We start from the raw sequence: 24,806 nt of genomic DNA, 5'->3' as shown, positions 1-24,806 counted from the left end.
TGGAATAAAAAATATGGGGTGTCTATTTACATTTAGTTAAAAGTGGCTGTAAAACATCAGCTCCAGTGGCGCAGATGGATAAGTGCTTGTCGTTGGCTTTTTGACTCGATTGACCCGGGTTCGGTCCCGCCTTTTGCCGAACTTTTTTTTTCTCCCTTTTCAAATCTCGTATCACATCGTAAAGGCATTTATTTTCAATAAAAATGAAGGAAATAATCAAAAAGTTGAAAATAAAGTATCGGGTAGGGTTAGGGTAGGTGTAGGGAGGGCTTTATTGTACCAATAAGGTGGCATCCATTTAATAATTAAAATTAAAATTATAATTTACACAATACGTTATTATTGCATACTGTTTTATAATGTACTACAATACTGAAGTGCAGATAATTGCCATTATTTGCAACAAGTAGTATACTTGATAGTAGAAATCCTGCTATTTTAACAGTGTAAATAGGTATTTGCACTTAGTGTAAATAGCATATTGCTAAAAATACTGCTATTTTCACTTAGTGTAAATAGAATCCATTGCTAATACAAGATTTGAAAAGGGAGGGAAAAAAAAGTTTGGCAAAAGGCGGGATCGAACCCGCTGTCTCAAACTATACCTACCTCTTCCGGTTTGTCTGATGTCTCGTCGTGTCTTCTGACTTGTTAATTTGTTTTCGAATTTGTCATTGTGTTTTCTGACTTATTATAATGTTTTCTGAATTGTTGTTGTGCTTTCTGAATTGTTATTTTGTTTTTTAGACTTGCATTTGCGTTTGTAATTTGTTATTTTGTTTTCAGAATTGTGATTTGTTTTGCACTTCTCGGCCACCATACATTTGGCCCTCACAAGCATAGCTAAACAAGTACACGGATCATAACAATAGTTTGATCTCAGTTTGACCACCGTAGTTTCCAAAAAGTTGCACAGGGATGAAAATTGCACCATCGAGAGTGAGAAAGAGGGAGAGAAAAAAAAAGTCAAGGCCCCAATTTTGGACTACATCTACCCTCCTAAAATTCATCCGCTTGATGACAGAATACACAGCATGTAGTGTAATGCATAGTAGGTTTTTGTGGGACTCATCTAGTATCCACACACAGTGATGGTAGTAACGGATTACATGTAATCTGGATTACATAATCAGATTCCAAAAATTAAGTACTTTCTATAACAGCCTACTGCATATATACATTCAGAAAGTATCCCAGTTTTGTGGACATTCACACAAAGACCAGTCATTTGCCCTAAAAACTGAGAGGCCACACAGCATTTGACCACTGGATTTACAAAAGTAATTTAAATTCAATCAATTCCAAGAAGGATTTTCTCAGCATTTCAATACTGCATCTACTACTAATAAACAAACATTCATTTTTATTTGAATAATCACTGTATTACAGTCTTTGGAAGGCTTTTGTCTTTCAAACACATTAAAATGCACAAATTCATGTTATTTCTTATTTACATGTAAAGCAGGGATTCCCAAACTTGTTTTTCAGCCAAACTGCTTATTGACTTGAAGTCCACCCTGAGATTTTAAGCTAACAAGTTAGTAATTAAGTAACAGTTCTCTGACATTGGCTAACGCTCACATGACATGCACGTAAATACAACATTTTTTCATCTCTTTCTGTAAATATTTTTTGATTGCTGTTATTTTAAAATGATTTAATTTCAGATTTTTGTGATTTAATTATTAGCTTTTCATTAAACTCACAAACCCCCCAGCTTTGACAAACACCAGTTTGTTGTAATGTTTATTATACACTTCACGTTGTTAATAACAATGAATGGAACACCTATTTTCTTTCACATACTGCTACATGGAATGCATGCAATCCTTAATTCTGTGTTTTATGTTCCTACAGCTAAACAAAACTTTAAAAATAACTTAAAATACAGCGACAGAGATAAGACCATTACTATACCTCCAGATTCCAATGCATAGTCCACCAGACCAGTGCGGTCTTCAGAATAAAGCTTCATCGCATTGTTGACAATCAACTGTACATGCTGTGGAGAAACAAAACACAAAAGTAGCATTACTATATGCTACTGTATCTGACTATACAGAGTTATTCATTTATTAAAATACTCAAAAGTTCTTAAAAGCTTACTTCCTCAGAGAGGCCTGCCTCCCCTGTGGCTTGTCGTACAGTTTGGGTGATCGTCTCTTTAGAAGGTGACTGGCCCTCCTCTACCTGAAGGGACAGGTTACCCAGAATGCTGTTCTCCAGAGTACTGAGCGAAGCCTGCATTTCAGTGGTGCTCACAAAGTGATCAGAGAGCCACTGCAGGAGAGATTTAGGAAGCTCCAGCTCTTCCGCTCGGTCACTGCCATAAAACAGAGACCTGATTTCCTTCTCCACCTGCTCGGACACCTGTGAAGAGCAGATCCAGCAGTTACGAGATTTTGTTCAAACAGATGGAGAAAATCTGGCTTTTGGTATATTCAATTCCCTTTTAGTTGTCATCTTATATTATCCACTTTTATATGTGGCTGCAAACATCAGGACTGTGGTCTTCAAAGCAGAGGATTTTCAAATTCTAATAATCCTGCCACATTTTCAAAAGTTCTTTTTCCCCATACTAAAAACTATGCATTTTTTATTTCTTCCAGGTTAAAAAAAGATCCAAATGCTTTATAAGGGCTAAATAAGGGCGTTAAAATGTCAGGTATGAAAACGAGACCCTGCAACCACTACAGATGATGAACAGATGGCAACAGAGCACGTACTGAGATTGAAAGGGAGTCCAGCTGCTCACACTTGTCTTTGCATCCCATCAGTCCCTGCACATCATCTCTGATGCGCTCCAAAGTCTCCTCTAGCCGCCTCACCTCTACCAGCAAATCCTCACTGGAGCTGCTCTCAGCCTCCTCACTGAAGAGATCAGACAAATTATAACATCAGTTAACATGAAGTACCAGGAATATTACTTTAATGAATGAGACATCACTATCACTGTTGACCCTTTAAACCAGATTAAACAATAATGACCTGTGTGGATCAGGGGCGGGCGCCTCAGCCTCAGGAATCTTTTTAAAAGCAGGCTCTTGTTTTCTTTGCAACTCCTAAATTAAAAAAAAAAGTCAGTCAGACAGCAGAATTTGCTCAAATTACTTGTTTGATTACTGAAGTTATAACATTCAAAAAAGCAAGTGAACTTTGGCCCAAAGTTAACTCACATCAGTGGTTTTTCAATACAAAAACAAAATCCTGCATGCTGATAATAATGCATCTTGTGTGTTCATAGTACAATTTGAGTGTCGCACCTCAGTTTTGCATGCTAATGTTTGAAGGAGAGCCTCAGCTTCAGCGAGTCGAGTATTCTCTGACTGATGCTCTTCTGCATGCTTTTCCTGACGCTGCAGACAGAGACAGAAAATTGAAGATTAGTTATAAAGATATTACATCATATATTATTGATAACATGTCAACAGATGCTGTTAAACTGGGAACTAACTAAAAACAACCTGAGCCCCCAATATTCATGAATCCGTATTTTAAATGTTAATCACAATTTCTCTCAGTGACTCATGTTTGCATGTTCATTTCAATTCATACAGCATATCTGCCTTAGCTTTTCTAAAATGTTAAGTCGTCCACGTCATTGTCAATTTTGAAATGATGAGCATTTACTGATTAATGACTGCTACTGAGTCTAAAAAGCATTGCATTTAAAAGAGTGGTTATTAAAATTCTAGTAATAAAAAAAACCAACAAAAAAAACAGACAATGTGATATCATCACCTGTTGCGTGTCCTTGGCCTCTTTCTGCACCTCGCCTTTCAGCATTCTGAATCTCTCCTCCAGCAGGTCTCCAATCCACTGGCCCAGACTCTCTCTGTCTGTGCGACTGTGAAGCTCTGAGCGCAGCGTGTTATACAGACTGAGCACTTCAGTGTGCTGCTCCTCCTGCCTGAGCAAACCCCCCGTTACTCGATCCCACAGCTGAGACAAGTTGTCCTCTAAACGCATCAACCTCTCTGCCTCTACTGATGATGACGACAGAACTGAGGGCCTCTGGGAGGAGGGAGACATAGTATCAGACAGTCAACTTAATATTTTTGCATTGATAGAAAGTTAGTTAATTTAGCAGGCTACAATAAAGTAATAATATCCTGAAATGTAAACACTACCTGAGTGTTTGTGTCAGGGGAGGATTGTCCCTCCTCTGAGTCACGCATGGAGGTGGTTGAAGGGGTGACGTAGGAGGCGTCCTTCCACACCATCACATTAGCAGAAGGCAGCATGGCTAACAGTCCAGACGGCCCCCAGTAGCACAGATCTATTAGAAACAGCACAGAAAAAAAAAACACATGAAAAAAAATTACGATGTAGGATCTTATTTCCATTTAGACCTATAGTCAGTCGTGAACAGCAAGCTCACCAAGAAACAGAAGGAAAGGTACAAGAAATAGGACTTTCGAAAGCATAGGGAGACACCTGAAAGAGAGAACAAGGACAGCTTAAATTTTGTTTGTCATCATACTTTAACACACTAGCAATGCTCCAATTATGAAATTAACCAGTTAAGTTTAAGGACTGTTGATTTAATGAAGTCAAATTTATTTGAATAGCACATTTAAGTACACGCATCGTTTTAAAGCAGCTTTCAGAAAGTTGTACTGTTATATCAATAATGCCTTGCCATAGAGCACGTTTTTGGGCTGTCCAATATAAAACAATGATACAAGTTATCCTACAGATTTTAAATCTAGTTTTATTGTATTTATAGTGAAATCTGAGCATTCAATGCAACTTTTTTTTTTATTATTATTATTGGTATCATGGTAAAGATTTTGGTTGAAAATTACTACCAATTTAATGAATCAGCCGTTAACTAACTATTATATAACCACACTGGACATGCATTGGACACTGATAGGTACAGAAAGAATCAACTGGAAAAGAGAGCAAAACTCACTTTGAAAAGAAATCGACAAGCCACAAGAAGCTTCCTGAGGTTGTCCTCCCTAAAAATAAAAACACACACACACAGAGAGTAAAGAGTGAGTAAAGACTGACTGTGGATTAGCACATAGCAGGGTTAGGGTGCACAGCAAGAGGTCACACACACACACCCAAGAGATTTGCAAAAGCTGACAAACTGCACATTTTTCATCTTGCAGTAATCATCCTGTTTAAAAAAAAAAAAAAAAAAGCGGCCTCCTAAAATTTGAGTAGATGACATACAGTAGGGTCCAGAAATCTTGATACTACTAGTGAAAAGGCCTCCATTTAGCATTTCTTTACATTTAAAATTAATATAATCGGAGTGAAAAGGTGATAAATGAATTTAACAAACTGCACGTGTTATTTGGTATGCCCAACTTTTGCTTTAAAGGGCTCATGTTATCAAATGATTAATAAAACTGAGGAATCAAATTTTCCTTTATCTTTTATCTTTACTTTAACTGCTAAAATGCCTTGTTCTAAAATGGAGTCTGAAATCAAGGGACGGATCAGTTCAAAACTCCTTGGAGATGAAACCAGCGATGCGCAATTTCTCATTTCACATGCAAAAAGGCCGTTTACATAAATGTCTTATAAGTAAACAGGTCCTTTTTGCTGTTGTGCCATTTAAGGATCAGACAGAGGGTGGAAAAATCATCATAAAAACAAAAAAAAAACAACAACAACAAACAAACAAACAAAAACCTGTGCTTCAATGAAAGAAAATCTGACAATCTGGACAAGAGGAAAAAAAACAAAAAAAAACAAGGTCAACGTCACTAATTTGCTTACATTTGATTACGGACTTCAATAGTGCAGCATATTGAATATCTCTTCATTTTCAATATATCTCCGATTGTGGACCCCACTGTATCTGTAAACAAGAGCTACATCAGGACTATTGCCTGAATGTGTTGAATGTGCCTGAACAAAAGGAGATGCATGTCAAGAAAACTCCACCCCAAAAAAATAAAATAAAATAAAAAATAAAAAATAAAAGTTCCTGGGAGCAAAACTGGAGGAGAAAAAAATATATATATTACATGCATACATAAATAAAAGAGTTATAATAACTACAAATGAAGAGGAAAGAGATTCCCACATGGAATCAGAGCCACAGAAAGTTTAAGGAAGAGAAAAGGAAGAAATTGCAGGTCATGCAAGGTCATCTGAAAGCTCTTCACCGAAGCCCACACCTGCCAGGGAACAAACTGCCCTGACCACAACCCGAGAACCATCAATGCAGGGAAGGAGCTCACAGCAGCATTAACTGGCTTGCCAACTATTTCCAAACCAGAAGCTCTTAGAATGACCAAGACTGAGGGTAAGTGATGAGTATATAACCTGTAGAAACTATGAGCCACCATAAGGTTCCTATAGGCTTCTCTTCCTGGGAAGACTGAGTGTCCGTTGCAAAATTATGCTTCCTTTTGCAGTCATCACCTGTTAGAATCAGTGTATGGTCGAAAATAATTAACCGGTGTGTTAAAGTTCTACTTCTACAGCATGTGCTTTTAATCTTGCCATGACAGCCACCAACGTAGACATTTTTAAACAGATGCTGTATGCAGAAGTGTGCACACATTGAGTCTGTACTGTACATCTACTAGACCAATCATTTATGAATCATTCTGCTATTATTCATGAGGTAGTGACTGTACTGCAGCCTCCTTCTAAAGGTAGGTTTCAAACTAGGCTGCTGAAAAACTGATTGACAACAACACAGATGAGTAGACAATGGGGTGGCAGATGGCCGTTTAATTTGTATTTAAATCTACACATATATACACTGCAGTGCAAATCAGATCCCTTACACTAGGCAATAAATCAATCACCAATCCTACTTAATTGGAACCACATAAGTGGCCAATTACAGTGTTATAAAAAAAAGCACTGTTTATGTGAAATGCACAGGTGATTTTATGTATTGATTATAATTTTATGTAATTTTGAATTTTAAAATCACCGCAGAATGCATATGACTGCCTTTTCAATGAAAATATGCAATACTGCCATACAGTCTGACCAAAGACAGGTACTTAAAGGCAGCATGATTAATTAGCACAATTAAAAGGATAACAGACTTAAAAAAAAAATTTGAGAGAGATATATATATATATATATATATATAAAATTCTGTCATCACTCTCCCGCACGTTGTTCCAAACCGGTTCCTTTTTCCTTATAGTACATAACTTTAAATATCTGAAAGTCAAGTATGTGTACTTACACAATATGCCGCTAATCTTCGGTTGTTCCTTTTGCAGCACTACCTCTTTAACACTCATACTGCTGTAGTATTTCTCATTGCCTATGACGAAAAACAGAACAAACAAAAAACATAAGATAAAACCAAGAGTCCTTCGCAATCCTGTATCGGTCTTCTCCATCCCTCCAATCCGAGCTCTGCACAGACAGACTCCAACAAAAGAGATTTGCATGTAACCAAGGCAGTGCTCATGGTGGACAGGCGCATTTGTTTATGCACAGTGTAATCGTGCTTCGAAGAAACATCTGGAAGGGGAAAAAAAAGTTAAGTTATAGTGGCTGTAGGAAAGAATGGAGGTCAAACACCATGGAAGAGACTAAAGCAGCTGGTTAGTGATAGAGGGTGAGAAGGGCTTATCAGTTATGGTGGGGGTTATCAGCTTGTTCAGGTGTAATAGGATAGCTGAAGATGAGTTACATTTGCCACTCCTGAGACAGACTTTCACTAAGGGACTGAATTTACAAAGACAGAAAGGTAGAGACAGGTGCTCAAATGCAAATCCTGAAGAAGAAGAGAAAAGAAAAATAGTTTAGTGATTGTCACACAGGGTCCTCAACCAGAAACAGATCTGCAGCTAAAGCAAGAGAGTTCCAGTATTTTTTTTAACTGGGGAAAGTAAAAAACGATTTTCTTAGTAACTAAAGTTAATATAAAATTAACTATTATTTACCATAAAAATCAACATGCCATGGAAATCAAGTAGTTTTAAACATGCAACGTCTGTCAATTTGTAAAAGTACTTGAATTATGCACACAGCTCATTTTCAGGCCCACTTTGTATCCTTTTCATGAAAAGTGCTGTATATATTTTGCTTACCAAGTACAGAGGAAAAGTGATGGTCATTTTTACTAAGGCTACCAGTGTGAATACTGGTGTTCATATGGTGCCATAAAATAATAATAAAATGGGCTCAGTGGCATAGATGCACTTCACCTTTAGGGTGACTTGAACATTATTATTAATATAAGACCACTGTGATAAAAACCACTTACTAACCTGGTTTACGGACAGTTATATCCGTTATTGCAACTTCAATTTCAAGACGACGAAATGCCGGTAAACCAGGTATCTTTTGAATGATTCCTGCAAGGATACCAGAAAGGGGCTTTTTACATCAGGGCTCCTCAACTACACTTGTTTTGAGGGCCAGATTATTAGATTATTCTAGCCACAAATGAGCCCCGGTCCAGCATTTCACATCATTGTTTGCTGCAAACAAATGTGTCAGTCTCCGATCAACAGCCTAGTTAAGAACTAACAAACATTTCTATAAAACCTAGAACAAAATAGCCCCAAAAATTCCCTAAATTAATGATTTTCTCTTGAAATGACTTGAAGCGTGACATCATGAGCGTAATGAGCTCCAATGAGTTCAAGACTTTTAAGATGAAGCTATTGTCTGTTTCTGGCTGTTTGTACAGTGTGCACAATAGTTTGGTTAATAAGTGGACATAATATCCAGGCACCAGAGGGTCTGAGAGAAACCAATACCTCCATTAGCACAGCCATTTGTGGCTCTCTTCTGCTGCACAGACCGCATTGTCTTCCTCAGCACAGTGACTGTGAAGTGAGCGATTCGCTTACACACTCGCACACACCACTGCAACACTGATAACAGCAGGTCTAGAGAAACATGGACTGATATTAAATCAACAAGATCTGACGATCAAAGATAAAGTGATGGAGTGGTCAGGACAGACTGTGAACAGAGACAGAGAGAGTGACAGTGGTTCTGGAGAACATCTTTACCCAACTGGCTGCTTTGCATGCATGCAGTGTGTAGCTCCTAAAATCCAAATCCATTCAAACATAAATATCCAGACTGTATATATACTTAATGCTGCAGAGATTAAATAAGAGTTACCCATCCTTGATATCTACTGAGATGTAAAAAGAAACTATGGAAAATGTTACATATTGACACTGTAATAGAGAACCTAATCTGAACATGGGCTAGTTTCAGGGTCTGACAGTGAAAACATGCTGAAAAGAAAGACTCCCAAACAGTCAAAAACCATCCAGTGAGAAACCCCACAGCCTGGAGAGGTGAACGACAGACAAACCAAGGCTGATACCTTTGAGCAGTGCCACCTGCATCAGTAGAGTGCATATGTACGATACAAATGCAGCGATTCTCCTTCTGTTATGAAGGCACGCCTCAGACAACATCCCCATCACACCTGCAGACACAATGAAGTCAAGCCTGCACTTTCCCTTCAATAATACTCAGCATCCAAAGAACGGAAGCACTCTGAGAGGCTCTTTTCTGGAGACCAAGAGAAACCCGACCACATCATGTAAGGTGTTTGACATGGCAGGAAAAGGGGGAAACTGCAGCTAGGCAACACACCACTTTATAGTGCATTATCAAACTGTCTCACCTGGCTTATATCTGCGATTCTTGTCCCTGCAGTATAATGTAGTGTTTGGAAAGGAGGCTGTGCTGGGTGTCTCTGTAAAAGACGCCTGATGCCCAGTAGCATTATGAAGGGAACTGTTGTCCTTGGAGGGAGAGGTGATGGAGCAGTCTTTGCAGCTGTAGCCGTTCTGTGCTGTAGAGGTCTGCGTTTTGGCCTCCACTGTGCTGTGGTGTGCAATTATAATCTGGTCTAAAATAAAAAATCCAATAAAACTATAATAAATAAATATAAAAAACAAAAACAAAAAAAAACCCTTACTGAACACTTACCCTTAACATCACGGTCTTCATCCAAACCTTAAACAATTCAAACAAATAAGACATTTAAAAATTAAAATAAAAAATAAAATTACAATCAATGCTTCAGCTGTCCACCAATCTCAGTATATTGCAACTCAGAGTATCATATTGTGGTGATCACGAAGGTGTGCTGGTACTGACCCCAGAAGCGGTCAACTAGGGTGCTTTCCTGTATGGAGGACTCATCTAGAAGAGAGGACAGCAGAGAGGCGTCGCTGGGCGCACAGCTGTTCAGAGTGCTGTTATGGGCCTGTAGGATCGACGTTGAGGCAGACCTCGGAGTTTGAAAAATCTGTGTTGTCCCTGAAAGAGCTCTTCTGCTCTTCGGTGTCCTATAAGACAGAGACAGAATAAGAGAAGAGGGGATGGAAAACATTCTTGATACCTCCTTCCATTTAGTTAATATTCTTAATACATTGAAGCTGTATTATTATTTTTTTTTTAGGACAAGTGACAAAGCTGGAATACACTACACAACTTTTGCCAAATCTTATACACAAATGAAGATATTTTAAAGAATGTGGGTAACCAAACAGCTGTTGGTCCCCATTGACTTCCATAGTATGGAAAAAAAAAATACTATGATAGTCAATGCGAACCAGAAACTGGTTACCCACATTCTTCAAAATATCTTCTTTTGTGTTCAGCAAAAGAAAGAAACAAAGAGTAAATGACAACATTCGTTTTCAGGTGAAGTATCCATTTAAAGGGGTCCTATTATTCCTTTTCACTTTTTCATCTTTAGTTAGTGTGTAATGTTGCTGTTTGAGCATAAAAAAGATCTGCAAGGTTACAAAGCTCAAAGTCCACTCCAAAGGGAGATATTCTCTTTAACAGAAAATAATTAACTACAACAAACGGCTGGTAAGGACTACAACATGCTTCCCCCGGATATTGTGAAGTCACAATGCCACTCATTTAAATAATTCCCGCCCACAGAATATGCAAAATAGGGGGAGGAGGCATGATTGAGCTGCACCACAGACTGTAAAAACAAAAATAAAACAATAAAACATAACATTCTGAAACTTCCCATAAAATCAGTGCTTGCAAAGGTTCTGCATGATCCTCTTGTTTGTAAACAGTCTCATGTTCTGAATCGGGCTTAAATTGGTATGGCAAAATTTACAGCCAAGTAGATGAAGTTTGTGGTTATGGTAAGGGGCGTGACATTTCCGGAACACGCTCTAAACGGTTCGCCAATCACAACACACTGGGCCAGCTAACCTCAGAGCAGATTTAATATGTTGGAAGGAAAGGCATAATAGGACCCCTTTCATGATCCCAAGAGGCAAGAGGACCTCTAGTGGACATATAAGTAGCTGCATCTGTGTGTGGCTAATTCAGCAACTGCATTAGATTTCAGTTACTTGGCCACTGGGTCATATGGAATAAATATATATTTAAGTAACTTAAATTGTAGCTTTTCTCTGTCTTCTACACTTTTAGTTAATCATTTATTTTGTCAATTCCACCCAACCTTTATGTCAACATTAAAAGTTAAAAAAAAAAAAAAAAAGCATTTGGTATTATAATATGGCAATAATGGCCTAATTCTTGCTAAACAATCCCCTGCTGATTTTCATGGACATACTGTACTTACTTGTCACAGCTGAGGGGGGCGCCGTGGTGAAGAGACGGGTCAAGCAGACTGTCGTCTCCATAGTGACTCGTGCTGGTGTGCAGACGGAGACTACGCCTGGACATCCTGGGCGACTCGTAGACGGGCCCAATCCTGAGCTCCCTCTCAAAGCCTTGTGCTGAAGAGGAATAGCTGGAACTAATGGAGACAAACAAAAAGCACTACTTAAGACAAGCTACCATTATTTTTCAGTAAACACACAGCTTATGTAGTTGCAGGTTTGTTGACTTCATTACGGTTACATATCACTTCAGCAAATTATTTCAAACATCCATTTACAACCTACAACAGCAAAAGACACCACAAACACACTGACCAAGCAAACAAATTACTGATAAAAATGCCAAATGACCTTTTATCATCAATGGAAAGCACGTTTTCTTCTGCTCTCTGTATGTGCACACACACACACACACACACACACAGAAACTTGTGATAACTTCACCTCAACTTTATCAATAAGAGTTTCACAGCGGTAAAGCAACATTACTGCTTTTGGAGAAGTTAAACATACAGCTTTGTTAGAAGTAGAGATGTAGCCAACAGACATTGCTGAGAGATGCACAGCTTTCACACTTACTTTCTCTGACAAACCTGACAAATGTCTAGAAATAAAATATCTAAACAACGTCCTAAGGTGTAGTAACCGTATCTAAAGCCTGGAATACACTAAGAGATTTTTGCCCCGATTTTCCATCTATTTACTGTTTGGAGAAGTTGACGCTACTTGCCAAATATCAGAGGCAGTCTGCAGATTAGAGTTGACAGATTCCACAGAAAATCGCGTAGTGTATGATGGTCACAGACACAGAAAAATACGATTTTTTTTTAGCTTCAGACTTTGATTCCATCCAGTCGGAAGATATCAAACATGTTTGATATTTTAAGCCGATTTTAGAACTAGGGTTGCAAAAAGGTGGAAAATTTCCAGTAAATTTCGTAAACATTCCAGAAATTTTGGAAACTTTCCAGGATTTATTGGAATATTCCAGGGATTTTTGGAAATTTTCCACCCCTTTGCAACCCTATTTAGAACACATGTTTTCATTTGTCACGCGTCTTTTGTTGTGATCGGAACAATTTGAAAGTCTGGTAGTTGGGCTGCACGATAAATTGAAATGGAATAGAGATCGCGATTCGACATGATCAGCAGTAAATCTCCATCCAAAGGCCAGAGGGCGCTCTCATGCTGAAACTCCAAATACGCCTCACAGAAGAAACCCAGAAAATGCCTATAGCTGCAGCTGAATAAACAGAAGATTCAACTGCTTTCATTGATTCAACGTGACTAATAAACACACGACTATGGCAATATACGGTTTATCTGAGTTCTTATACTTTATTTTAATGAAAATTATAATATTTATAATGCAATGCCTTTATCACTGCTTAAATACTATGAAATGTTGCGTGCCTTATTCTGTGTAAGAAGCCACACCATCTCACAGAAGGATTTATTTCAAACACTCGACTGACATTTGTTTCTTCAGTAGAACACAAACTGAGATTTTTAACTCAAACCGTTGCAGTCTGTCATTCCTATAATGGAGGTGAATGGGAATCACGGCTTTGGGTTAAAAAAAAAAAAAAAACCTGCAGCTTGTGACGATACATTGATGTGTAAAGACACAAATCGATCGGTCGGTGCAAGAAACTGAATGGTATTTATATCGTTTTTTTACCTCTGATTCACGCAATGTCCGAACTGTCCTGAGCACGCGCTTTCTCAACAGCAGGCATGTGAGGCATCGTCGTCTTCTTGCTTTACGGCGGATCGCAGACTTAAGTGCATTACTGCCACCTATCTCTCAAGTGGACAATTGACACTCCTAATTGAGATTGTCCCACAGTGACGTAGACATGTGGGGGCGTGTTTAAACGAGGCGTATTAGGAGGGCGTGGACAAGTCTTAACTTTTATAAAGAATAGCTCTTTGGATTTGAGACTTTAGTCTTTGCAACTTTAGGGATCTTATCTATGCACAAACAGCTTGTAACACTCCAAAGAGAAAGGAAAATTTGAAATAGCTTCATATGACCCCTTTAAGTGTATGATGCCTAGCGTTCTAAAATCTATTCAGATTTTAAAAGCTGTAGTGTATTCCAGGCTTAAGCGGAAAAACTGACCAAATTATTTTCCGCTTTGTGTTGTGGCTGCATTACCACCTCGGTATGCATTATTTTTCAAAAATTCAACAGTCCATCATCCATTATTCTTCACGTAATCAAACTGATTGTTTTGGTATAGATCAGAGTGTGACTGCAGTGTTTATATATGCCTAAACAAAACAAACTAAAGAGAAAAAGCACCACGTTTGAAACAAATGGTCCAAACGAGGCAGGTGTGACAACACTCTTAAATAGGGGTTGCGAATACAATAAAATAATCATGACAGTAATATCAAATTCTACATTTGGATTATACCTTGGTTTCACAAAATGGAGTTTGTGAGGGCAGGGGGTTTGAGAGTTAATAAGAAACCAATAATAAAATCATAAATGTAAAATTAAAAAAAAAAACTTGTGCACTACAAAAAAAAAAAGAAAAAAAAAAAAAAAGGGCAGTTACTGAATTGCAAACCCTGATGTAATTTTACCATTTTATAGCAATATTATTATTAAATACTGTATTTAAATTAAAAATAAAAATCTAAATATACAAAACATATTCAGATAATAATAATAATACAAAAATAATTATATTAATAATAATAACAATAAAAACTTAGTGCAAAAAAAAAAAAAAAAAAAAAAAAAAAAAAAGGTGCATGTTATGTGACCTTAAACTGACCAAGAACCATAAACGTGATTTTATTTAAATCTCAAACTTAAAGTAAATATTTTATGTGAAAAGGGTTCAGCTGCATTAAATCCTACATTAAACAAACGGAATACATTTTTAAAGTTAGACCGCAGTTTAAAAACCGCTGCACTAGGCTTTGTGTAGATTTTGAAACACACAATGGAGAGCCCTTCTGTTAACCACTTCATCAGCCAACACCTTTAAATTCTAAATGGCTAAAAAAAAATTCCTGGTAGATCACTAATCAGGGGCTCATAGAACCACAAGTATTAATAATACGAATAGTGATACTTGCCTTAGCATGTGCCACTATGGGTCAGACAAAACAAAAAAAAATTAAATAAAAAAAAACTCACTAAGCAAAGACAAAGTGGAGAGTTTGGTACACATTAAAACTCCAGAGAAAAACTCCAAACCCAAACACTCAACCCACAAAAAAAAAATTAATCCAAGCAATCCAGTAAAAATGAATAAAAAAAACAAACAAACAATGGGTCTGGTCATTTTCCACTAGCTGTGCCCAGCCACCATTTCTAAACTCAAGCCAATGATTCAAAGACAGCACCAACTGCCATCTCTCTATAGGAACAATCCCAACATTAATGTCTGTGAACTTTGGAGCTGTTCTGCTTGCTTGAGTTCTAACAGTGTGACAAAGGACATTCAGACAGCAGCTGCCGAGTAGAACACATGCTAAACAGTAACCCGACAATGTATAATTATCGTCAGCTTACCGCTGTTAAAGTTCCAGCCTTAAATCGATACCAAAAATAGCACTAGCATTCAAGCTAATGCTTTATAGAAATACATCCAAACACAGCTAAAAAAATAAAAGGTATAATACGCACAGCACTGTCCAGCCCCAGCTCTCCAGATCCCATGTGTAGTCACTGGTCATCCCATGAAAAAGAAAAAAAAAAAAATCACATTACTGTACACTTGCGCTCCTACAGTCACAAGGAGCTCTGGATGGATCAAGCGAATTAAGAAGGCTTGCTCTACTTCCTGTGTTCAGCTCCTGTATACGTGACATGTGAGCCACTAAACGTTCCCTGTCCCTCCCTCATTATCCTCAGGATCTCTGTCGCTATATCAATCTATCAAAAGTCGCTTCACTGTACTTTGAACATGGGAAGAATTGCATCTGTAAAAGTGCTAAACAGTAGAGAAGATATCCAGTGTGATGCCCAGTTTACAACCTTGTATTAATCTCTGGTGATCCAATCACATGTGATCACATGGGACACATCACGGTTTACACTTTGCAGTAACATGCAGGAGTGAACAATAATGCTCTGCTGATTGAGGTCAGTGAGCGCATTTTGGGTCAGTTAATGAAACCGTTTTTATGCCTTATTTATGCTAGAAATACTTGAATTTCTGAACGTTTTAACTTTATTGTGAATTCTTCTGAATTAAGTTTTTTTTCTTTGCAGAAATTGCAAGAATGATTGTGATAATCTTCATAAGTTGGCAATAATGCTCATCCAATTTTATTGAAAATTATATTTGAATGTGCAAGACTTCTGATTCATTAGCCTATATATGTATCTAGAAAAATAAAGTGCAGTAACAGTAAAACTATTTGCACTGCATACCAGTGTGTTAATTATACTAAATGAATAAATGATAAACACTAGTTTGCAATATCAAGCAGCATAACACGCTGTTTTTTTACAGGTAAAATAAGGGGAAGCGGTTTTAATCCCATATAGTCAGACTTATTATAGCTGCAATTTCCAGATATTACCTAAAAAAATTAAAAAAAAACTAGGTTTTAATTTGTGAAAATAAATAAATAACTTTTAAAGGGGTGCTATTATGCTTTCACTTTTTCAACTTTAGTTAGTCTGTAATGTTGCTGTTTGAGCATAAAAAAAAAGAGATCTGAAAAGTTACAAAGCTCAAAGTCCAATTCAAAAGGAGATATTTTGTTTAACAGAAATCACTTTTCAAAAACTCCACCGAACGACTCGTTTGGACTACAAGGCATATTTTCCGGGATTTGTGAGATCACAAATATCGACGAATGGGACGAGACCTGGTTGAGCTGCACTAGAGAAGGCAACAAGTGTTATCCGAGTGGTGCCAATCACAACACACGCTGGCTCAGCTAACCAATCACAGCACATTTCGTATTTCAGAAGGCAGGCCTTCATTTGATACAGGAACTATTCGAGCCGTTCATGCCAAACTGTAGGGATGGGCGATACCCCTTATTTTGTTTTCGATACCGATATTTTTCAAGGCAGTATCGTCGATATCGATACTTCTGCACTAAACTTTTAAATTATGAAATTATTCAATTACTAAGAGTAAAATGGGTAATGAAAACCACTTAACTTTGCTTAAAACACATTTTAACCCGTTTAATCCCAAATTTTTCCCAGACATGAAAATATCCAAATGATGTGTCATTAGTAACCCTTTGAAATAATCAATAATTATTTTTCTTTTGGAAAAGTGTGTGAAAAATTTTATTTTATGGTCAGTCACAATTGTAACCGGTGGGATAATGTGTATACTGAATTAACATATTTCTGCAGTCTTAATTTTATATATCGTAGCCCAGCTATTTTAAACTGTTTGATCACATTCTAGGGTTACTATTATGCATAAAAAACCCTTATACAACATTGATAGGAATACTGAGATCAAATACAAAAAAAATACAACCATCAACGTATTTCAAAATTGTTACTTTTTTGTAACATATATCATCACATTTTTATATTAGTGCTACCAGTATTACAACATTAATATTCTAACTTATTTGTAACATTTGAACTTTTGATTTAGTGCAATATTTTGTACTGCCATTAAGGACTGCCAGTGAAAGGCTGTTGCATGCATAAAATGCAACCTTTTTATTCTGACAGTGTATGATTTCTATTAACATTACAGAATAGAACATGATCAATATTATCTTTCAACGTTCAATTTAAATAATTGTAATTGCACAAACTATGTAGGCTACAATTTCAAATTTGTTTATTGTGAAATAACTCAAACATTTATGGGTTTTTTTTTCTGTCCTCTGATAAGCATTGTTCAGGGCTGCCATTCCCAAAAGCTTTAATGCTTTCTTATGATACTTTTGGGAAACGCAGCCCTGTTTGAATGCACTGTCAGCAGTGAGTGAACGCTCTCTGTGATTGATTGGTTCTGTCTTGCAACATTTGCATGTTCAGATGAGCAGGAAAATAGTTCCATCCTACACAATTACTTGCTAACAAAGGTTATTCGTCCAATTCAATGCATATTGTACGCATGATTATTTTTGTTAAACAAAACCACTGGTAAATAAAACGCACCTTAGTATCGATATTTTTTGTTTGAGTATCGATACTCGCGTCAGTATCGATACTTCAGATCGATACGCCCATCCCTACCAGACTGGGGAGAGAGGTGTTGTAATAATGTAAAATATGTGAAAAATAATGTGTTTTTCGAACAACCTAGTATGAGAGACTGTTCTACTACACCCCCAAAACAAAATCAAGACTTTGTAAAAGAGCATAATAGGACCCCTTTAAAAATATTACAAGCAGAATTTTCATTTCAGGTATAATATTCTTTAGACCTCATTTAGCACTCACAACAATAAGTCAAATAATCTGTGGTGACATTTGACCACTAGCTAGAATCAAGCTGACTAAGTGCATAAGAGAAAGTGGCATATCTCTGTCTTTATTGATTTCTCATTCCAAATCAAAGAGTCAGGATTATATGGGTCAGTCCTCAAGTACTGATCATTCTGTCCTGCTGTCGCACCTGGCAACATCTTTTCACACAGTCATACTACAAACAGCAGAGCAGATGAATGGCAGTCAGTGAGTGATCACTGATGCTCCTTCTTGACCTGTCCGGAGCCAAATATGCAATGACAAATAGGTGCAAACCAATTCAGTCTTAAACAACCTCTCCTTCAGTTTGGGAATTCTGACAAGATTTCACATGAAAAAAAAAACAAATACACAAAAATAAAATATATTTAAAAATAATAATAAAAAATTACGTAATTTTTGACTTTTTTTTAAATAAGAAATCTGGGGGAAGAAGATTTAATTTAATGAGTCTAAGAGGCTATCAAGACAGCAAAAGATTCACACTCACATGCCTACTTACAGACAGAGTGAGTGAAATGAATCGAAGTCTATGACTAAGCATTAATACATACATATATATTAGGGCTGCACGATTAATCGCATGCAAAAACTTGTTGCATCTTTCCCAAAAAGACTCATGGCTGTATTAGATCAAAAGGGTGCTTCTACTAAATACTGAGCAAAGGGTCTGAATACTTAGGACCATGTGATATTTCAGTTTTTCTTTTTTAATAAATCTGCAAAAATGTCAACGATTGTGTTTTTCTGTCAATATGGGGTGCTGTGTGTACATTAATGAGGAAAAAAAATTAACTTACATGATTTTAGCAAATGGCTGCAATATAACAAAGAGTGAAAAATTTAAGGGGGTCTGAATACTTTCCGTACCCACTGTATATATATACACATACACATACACATACACCATGGAAAAATATGCTCAGTTACTCATGTCCCCTGTTCTGTTAGCATGAACAGACAATACAGCACCAAGACAGCATGGCTAGCTTCTGTGTGGAGAGGAGGGTGTGTGTAAAATCACACACAAACTCTCATGCACTAACGTTACCTATAGCTGTGAAATTGCAACAAGCTTACGGTTTTTCACATAATGCAGTGTGGATACATTTCAGATATATCAATACGAGAAATGATATACAGTCATGATAAACAATGTACACTTAAAGCAACGGTGCAGTCAACTGAACCCACCATCAGTGTGTTGTATTATAGTTTAAGTACGAACGCAGCGTCTTCGCTTTATGGAGAAACGCGAGACTCACTCAAACGGGGTGTTGCGCCCTGCAACCTCAGAATCTCAGGCTTGAACACATGAAACAGCACGAGTATCACCGTTAAACCATTATAATCCACATGTGGCCGCCTCCATTAGCTCAAACACCGCATCATCAGGAGAAAACAGCTGAATGAACCAATGGGAAGAGCATCTGCCTACCGCCGCGAAATACAAACACTTCATATCTACATCTGACAGACAATATATCATCCAGCATTAAATACCAGGCACTAAGAAACAGAAATAAAATAAAAAGTGAAAATATTGCATGAAAATTAAATCCCACAATAAACAAACCAAACACCGAGAAGAAAAGATCTACTTTCCTATAACTTTCAGGTAAATATTGTCTCAACAGCACCTATGGCAGCTGACTAGCAGGTTAGCAGTACAAACAGAACTTAAAATAACTTACCTGAGCTTAAACGTCGTTATTTCACTCTCAGATCAAAAACAACGCACTGAGCTGCGTTAGCTTGCGTTTGCTTCACACTACGATAAAGATTCAGCAGCGCTAACGGTGTTGACCCGCTTCTCTAATCTTCTTCTTTTGGTTTTATGGCGGGTTGCGAACCCGCTTCTCTAATCACGCCTCAGGTGGCTATTTAAATAGCACGTCACGCACTTGAGCTTGAGAAACGACGTCATATCCGCCAAGTTCTACCTCATTACAACCTAAAAATAAACACGCAATTATTACCTTGTTTTACTTTTTGATAGCGCGTCAGTGCTATTTATTTATTTATTTATTTATAATAATTTGTTTATTCTAACATTTTTTATTTGATATACTATGACATTATATTTACTACTTCGAAAAATCTATTTTACAGTGCGTTAAAAATTTAAAGTTCTTAAATTACAATTGAATTCAATTTAAATGTATTACAAATTTAAATTTATTATTAAACTTAAAGACATCAATTTAATGCGGGTCTTGAAATTATTTACCTATAATTCATCATTTATTATTTCTATTTCTTTTCCTTATTTTAGCTGAATGTTATAATCATCACTGCACAACGACTCCCAGGGTCCATATTTTGCTTTTAGTGTTTGACAGTTTTAAATAAATAAAAATGTATATTTATATTCACTTGTACTAAATCACACTTATTAATGCAATTTAACTAATAGGTCACACAGTGGTTTTACAATGTATATTCTAATTATGTGATATTTGTATGACAAATCAAACTCATTGATAATCATTCTTGATATGACTAAATGTACACAGTGACACCTAATGGTTATAAAACAAAATATTGACAAAAGGAGGACATTTTTTATTGTTGGTATGGAAATACAATAATCAACTTTAAACATAGATATGTACTTTGTGATTGCGAAATGTCTTGTGCTTTTGAGTAAATGACAACATACTGACTCCGTTGTTGTTTTTATGGCATTTATTAGCCATTGAAGGTCACAAAAATATCACGTACATGAGATCAAGTCAAGACTATAGTTTTATCTCAATATTAACTTCTTGTTTATTGCACTGTTTGATATAATTAATATTACATTTCCAATCACGGAGATGTTCGGGAAAACAGCACTCTTGCTTGTGTGATATTGCGTAACTATTTCATATGTTATTAATATAAAAAGTTAAAAACCCGTCAAGGGGTTAATTTCTGACTTTGACAGTGTTATAAGTGCACTTTATGTTTTATGGTTATACAAAACATCACTTAAAAAAAACGCACAAAATACATAAAATGTATTTGTTTTTTATATTTAGGAGTTTGACTTTTTTTACTGCTAAAATTAACCATTGATAAACAATGTTTGTGGCAAATTTATCATGGATAAATATAAACTGAACACGACTGAACATTTTACGATGTTAAAAACAACAAAGTCTAACTGATGTTCCTACTAACAAATGGACACAATTTATACAAACATATTAACATATTTATTTAACAGTATATATTTTTTAATCAATCATCTTTAAAATGATCTGAGGTTATAATACAATAAAATATATTTTCATAATAGAAAACACTTAATGGTTTGTGTACAAATGTTTCTAAATATCAGTGAAACCTGAACCAAAAAGTGAAAATTCATCATTAAATTTAATATCGGTGCAAAGAGTGATTAAAGGTAAATACCAAAACAACAAGATGAACACTGTACTGATGGTCTGTACGTCATTAAGAAAACGAACCATTTCTGTTAATTACTTCACTGAGTGAAAACCAAGTCACGCCAACTACATGGATAAAAACTCCTCCTGAAATTAATTGAAGGGTTTGACGATTTTCATGGAAATGTAGTTCTGAAAAACAACAAACAAACAAAAAAAATTGATTAGTGTTGTACACCTTACATCTCAAGCGTAAAGTCTCAACAGGATTGATGAAGTGCATCCTTACGGGTAATGAATACAACAAGATCCCAATGAATAATAACACTAAGATTAGCACAACCAAGCCGATGAACAGCCACTTAAATCTTCGCCACACTATGAACTTGCACGTCTTGCATGGATTTGTAAACCAAAAAAACGAGGTTTCAGGTCGCCTGAGAAGTTGAAAAGAGAAACAAATCTTGTGATGATCTTCTGTTAACAAATAATACAGTGAAAATATATAACGTGAGAACACAATTACTTGGGAGGATCCAGTTTCGGATTCATATTGGGCTCATCTCTGCCTTTTCCGGCAGGTCTCTCATCCGCTTCCTTCTCATTCACAATCTCCAAAGTCAACTCAACCTTTCCCTGCAACCAACACATAAACAAGCCCTAATTAATCAAACTTGTAGAAAAAAAAGTCAAGATGAAATAACATTCATAACCCATTTTACCAAAATTGCATGCATTTGCAAGTGAAACATATTTAATGTAGAGAAGGTTTGACTGTATCTATCTGTTTGTATCATGAAAATCAAATGTCATACCGCACCATACAGAAATACATAAAAACTGGGGGGGAAAAAGACTGTGTTAGCTGTACTTACACCGAGTTCCCTCTTCCCATCTTTATCCATGTAGCATGGCCACCATCCTCTAACTGACTTCTGGTCAAAAAGAGACTTAAATTGGTCCGATTTTGGAGGTGTAGTTCCATCCGGCACCATGCTAAGGCTACATTTCTCCGGTGTTTTGGAAGGGTTGATGAGGTGCTGCAGATCAAGTTCAATAGCACCTGTAACATAAGTGAGATTAATACACAGACCCAAAAATATGACCACAACGAAACTTCCAAGATCTGCATACACACGTCTCACCTAGATAATCATCCAGAGAGAATTTGTCATTATCCCATATTTGAACAATCAGCTTGGGTGGGATTCTAAACTCTGATTTGTCGAGGCTCCAGAAATGTTCCTTTTTAACAGAAAGGAAAGAATATTTTAATACTTCCAAGTGCTCTTCATAATACGTTAAATGCAGCCAAACCACATTACCTTTTTAGATACAAGACACAGCTGCTCTGCAGGCAAGTATTCAAATCCAAAGACAAATCTCCAGTTGAAATTGCCTTCGCCATCCAAAGATCGGTAATGGACATCTGTTTTTTGCTTATCTTCTTCCATACCTGGCATCCAACTAATCAAAGGTATAAATACATGAATTACGACAAATATTACTTGTAAAACACATTGAGGCAAGACTCCACAAGTGAACAGTGTAAAAATGTAACTAATCAGTCAGGGAAATATGGTGATATCTATTAATCACATGAAATTAAAACAATTGTTTTGTATTACAGGTTTTTTGAAATTATGTGTTTAAATATGCAAATTATTTTATTAAATATGCACCAGAAATCTGAACATTGGATAACGCCAGATTCAAAATACTTGCTTCATTTTGATGTATTAGATGTTTTTACAGAGGTAAATTTAGATCTCTTTTTATTACTCTAAAATTCCTGTCAAAAGCTAGGGAAAAAAAATGTCCACCATGTTTCTAGGAATAAAATGTTATATAAATCAGGCAAATGACTTATAAACAAACTTTCAGAATACAGATAGAAATAAAACGGTAAAGTTTGGTGTATGTAAGTGCTACTGAAGTGGAGATTTCTGGCTCAGTGCCTGAGAAAAATTGTGAAAAAAATGGTCTTTAAAATATATGTACTGCTATTAAAATCTACAGATACAAATAGACAAAAAATATTTAAATGTATATTTGAGTTGTTTTCTTTCCACTAGTCTGAAAAAAGTCATGCTATGGAAGCAAAATAACAAAATCTCAAAATTAACCAACGGTTCTGCCTTAAGAGGCTTCAACCTTTTACATACCTCTTTACATAGATGTCACTCATATTTTCACTAGTAATGCTGGTTTCATCCAAAACTACGTCATACGTGTTCCAAACAATGACGCGCATAAAATACCTGATAGAAAGAATGAACGTGAGTTTATCACCATTCAACAGAAAAAGCATAACCAAAAAGTACCAATTTCTTCTCACTTTTTTGCTTTACGTGGAGATATGTCAAAAGGAGGTCCAGGAGGCCCAAGCCTTTTTGGGAAAATGTCAACCCACATCTGGAGTTTTCCCTATAAAACACACAGACTACTTAATAACATCATAAAGCAGTATTTTGAGCTTGTGTTCAAACAAAATAGAGTTCTGTATAGTACATCACAGAAAGAACAGGCCGGTGAGTAGCATCACACCTGTGGGAGAGTCGGTTGGAAGCTACTGTAAAGAGTTCTGGTTTCAACATGCTCTGGAACAAGGCCTTGAGCTCTGAGGACGTGAAGAGCGATCCGTTCACTTGGAGGACCCAGATGTTCGTGAATTTCCTTGTTTGCTTCTAAAATGCACACATATACATATATACACTACAGCACCAAGGTATAACGAGACAAGTTTGAATGTTGGCTTGACAAAGCATAGATAAAAAGTTTCAAATAAGCTTTTAAAAGTCATTAAGTTTCAAGGTTAATTTGGCAGTGTGTAATTTGGGTGGCTGTGAAGGGGTTGCTAGGTGGTTGCTAAGGTGCCTCAGGACAGGGGTTTTCAAATTAAGGAGCAGCAAAAACAAAACCAGCCCAATAGCTTCAAAACTAACCCCATCACGGGGTTTTTTTTTCCCCCATAATTTCCCCCTTCATCGAAATAACATTCTGGGAGAGTGGACTAAAAACAGGGTATCTGCAGGATTTTTAAAATCAAATTTAAGACTTTTTAAGACCTTTTTAACACCCTGCACAAATAAAAGTAATACCATATGAGCAGGGTAGAGCAATGTCTATGGTAACATACTAAACTGTAAAATGACTGTAAAAATCATGATTTACAGTTCAGATACAGGTTTTCACAAAAACAAAAACAAAAAAATTCACATTTCAGCCATTAAACCATATTTAAGAAAAGGGATGAGTCAAAAGTTTCAATTATATTAATTTAAACAATCACACTGCAAAAAAATGATGTACTTAGTGTTTTTTTCTTGTTTTCTAGTATAAATCTAACTCTAAACCTTCTTGAATCAGGATGCATTTACTTGAGAAGCAAAATGACTTGTTATTAAGTCTTTTTTTCTGAAAAAA

The 24,806-nt window shown here is 36.4% G+C and overlaps 2 protein-coding genes across 8 annotated transcripts in view; both read right to left on the bottom strand.

The window, feature by feature from the left end:
- Window positions 1-19,829, bottom strand: part of LOC107695554 (SUN domain-containing protein 1-like) — a 22,683-nt gene extending 2,854 nt beyond the window's left edge. Inside the window, exons 1-19 of one of the 7 annotated variants that reach the window (XM_016495533.1) lie at window positions 19,701-19,829; window positions 15,229-15,270; window positions 11,540-11,716; window positions 10,078-10,268; window positions 9,907-9,933; window positions 9,599-9,826; window positions 9,293-9,397; window positions 8,709-8,840; window positions 8,214-8,300; window positions 7,178-7,258; window positions 4,919-4,967; window positions 4,382-4,437; window positions 4,131-4,279; window positions 3,742-4,014; window positions 3,264-3,356; window positions 2,989-3,062; window positions 2,727-2,871; window positions 2,107-2,370; window positions 1,918-2,002 (exon numbers count right to left, since the gene is read on the bottom strand). In XM_016495533.1, the coding sequence (XP_016351019.1) occupies window positions 1,918-2,002; window positions 2,107-2,370; window positions 2,727-2,871; window positions 2,989-3,062; window positions 3,264-3,356; window positions 3,742-4,014; window positions 4,131-4,279; window positions 4,382-4,437; window positions 4,919-4,967; window positions 7,178-7,258; window positions 8,214-8,300; window positions 8,709-8,840; window positions 9,293-9,397; window positions 9,599-9,826; window positions 9,907-9,933; window positions 10,078-10,268; window positions 11,540-11,643 (2,143 nt within the window). In that variant the 5' untranslated portion in view covers window positions 11,644-11,716; window positions 15,229-15,270; window positions 19,701-19,829. Of the gene's footprint in view, window positions 1-1,917; window positions 2,003-2,106; window positions 2,371-2,726; window positions 2,872-2,988; window positions 3,063-3,263; window positions 3,357-3,741; window positions 4,015-4,130; window positions 4,280-4,381; window positions 4,438-4,918; window positions 4,968-7,177; window positions 7,259-8,213; window positions 8,301-8,708; window positions 8,841-9,292; window positions 9,398-9,598; window positions 9,827-9,906; window positions 9,934-10,077; window positions 10,269-11,539; window positions 11,717-15,228; window positions 15,279-19,271; window positions 19,389-19,700 lie in introns of those variants that run through there. The other 6 variants (XM_016495532.1, XM_016495534.1, XM_016495530.1 and 3 more) reach the window with 6 other exon arrangements.
- Window positions 19,830-21,046: 1,217 nt separating this feature from the next.
- The window catches only part of LOC107695552 (myoferlin-like), a 32,555-nt gene continuing 28,795 nt past the window's right edge, over window positions 21,047-24,806 (bottom strand). Inside the window, exons 45-53 of the mRNA XM_016495529.1 lie at window positions 23,928-24,067; window positions 23,719-23,807; window positions 23,546-23,641; window positions 22,706-22,847; window positions 22,526-22,625; window positions 22,256-22,443; window positions 21,907-22,016; window positions 21,670-21,817; window positions 21,047-21,572 (exon numbers count right to left, since the gene is read on the bottom strand). Of these exons, the coding sequence (XP_016351015.1) occupies window positions 21,534-21,572; window positions 21,670-21,817; window positions 21,907-22,016; window positions 22,256-22,443; window positions 22,526-22,625; window positions 22,706-22,847; window positions 23,546-23,641; window positions 23,719-23,807; window positions 23,928-24,067 (1,052 nt within the window). The 3' untranslated portion in view covers window positions 21,047-21,533. The remainder of the gene's footprint in view (window positions 21,573-21,669; window positions 21,818-21,906; window positions 22,017-22,255; window positions 22,444-22,525; window positions 22,626-22,705; window positions 22,848-23,545; window positions 23,642-23,718; window positions 23,808-23,927; window positions 24,068-24,806) is intronic.

Source organism: Sinocyclocheilus anshuiensis, unplaced genomic scaffold, assembly GCF_001515605.1.
Source record: "Sinocyclocheilus anshuiensis isolate Anshui unplaced genomic scaffold, SAMN03320099.WGS_v1.1 scaffold466, whole genome shotgun sequence".
NCBI lineage: Eukaryota > Metazoa > Chordata > Actinopteri > Cypriniformes > Cyprinidae > Sinocyclocheilus > Sinocyclocheilus anshuiensis.
This window is presented reverse-complemented; position numbering and strand designations above follow the sequence as displayed.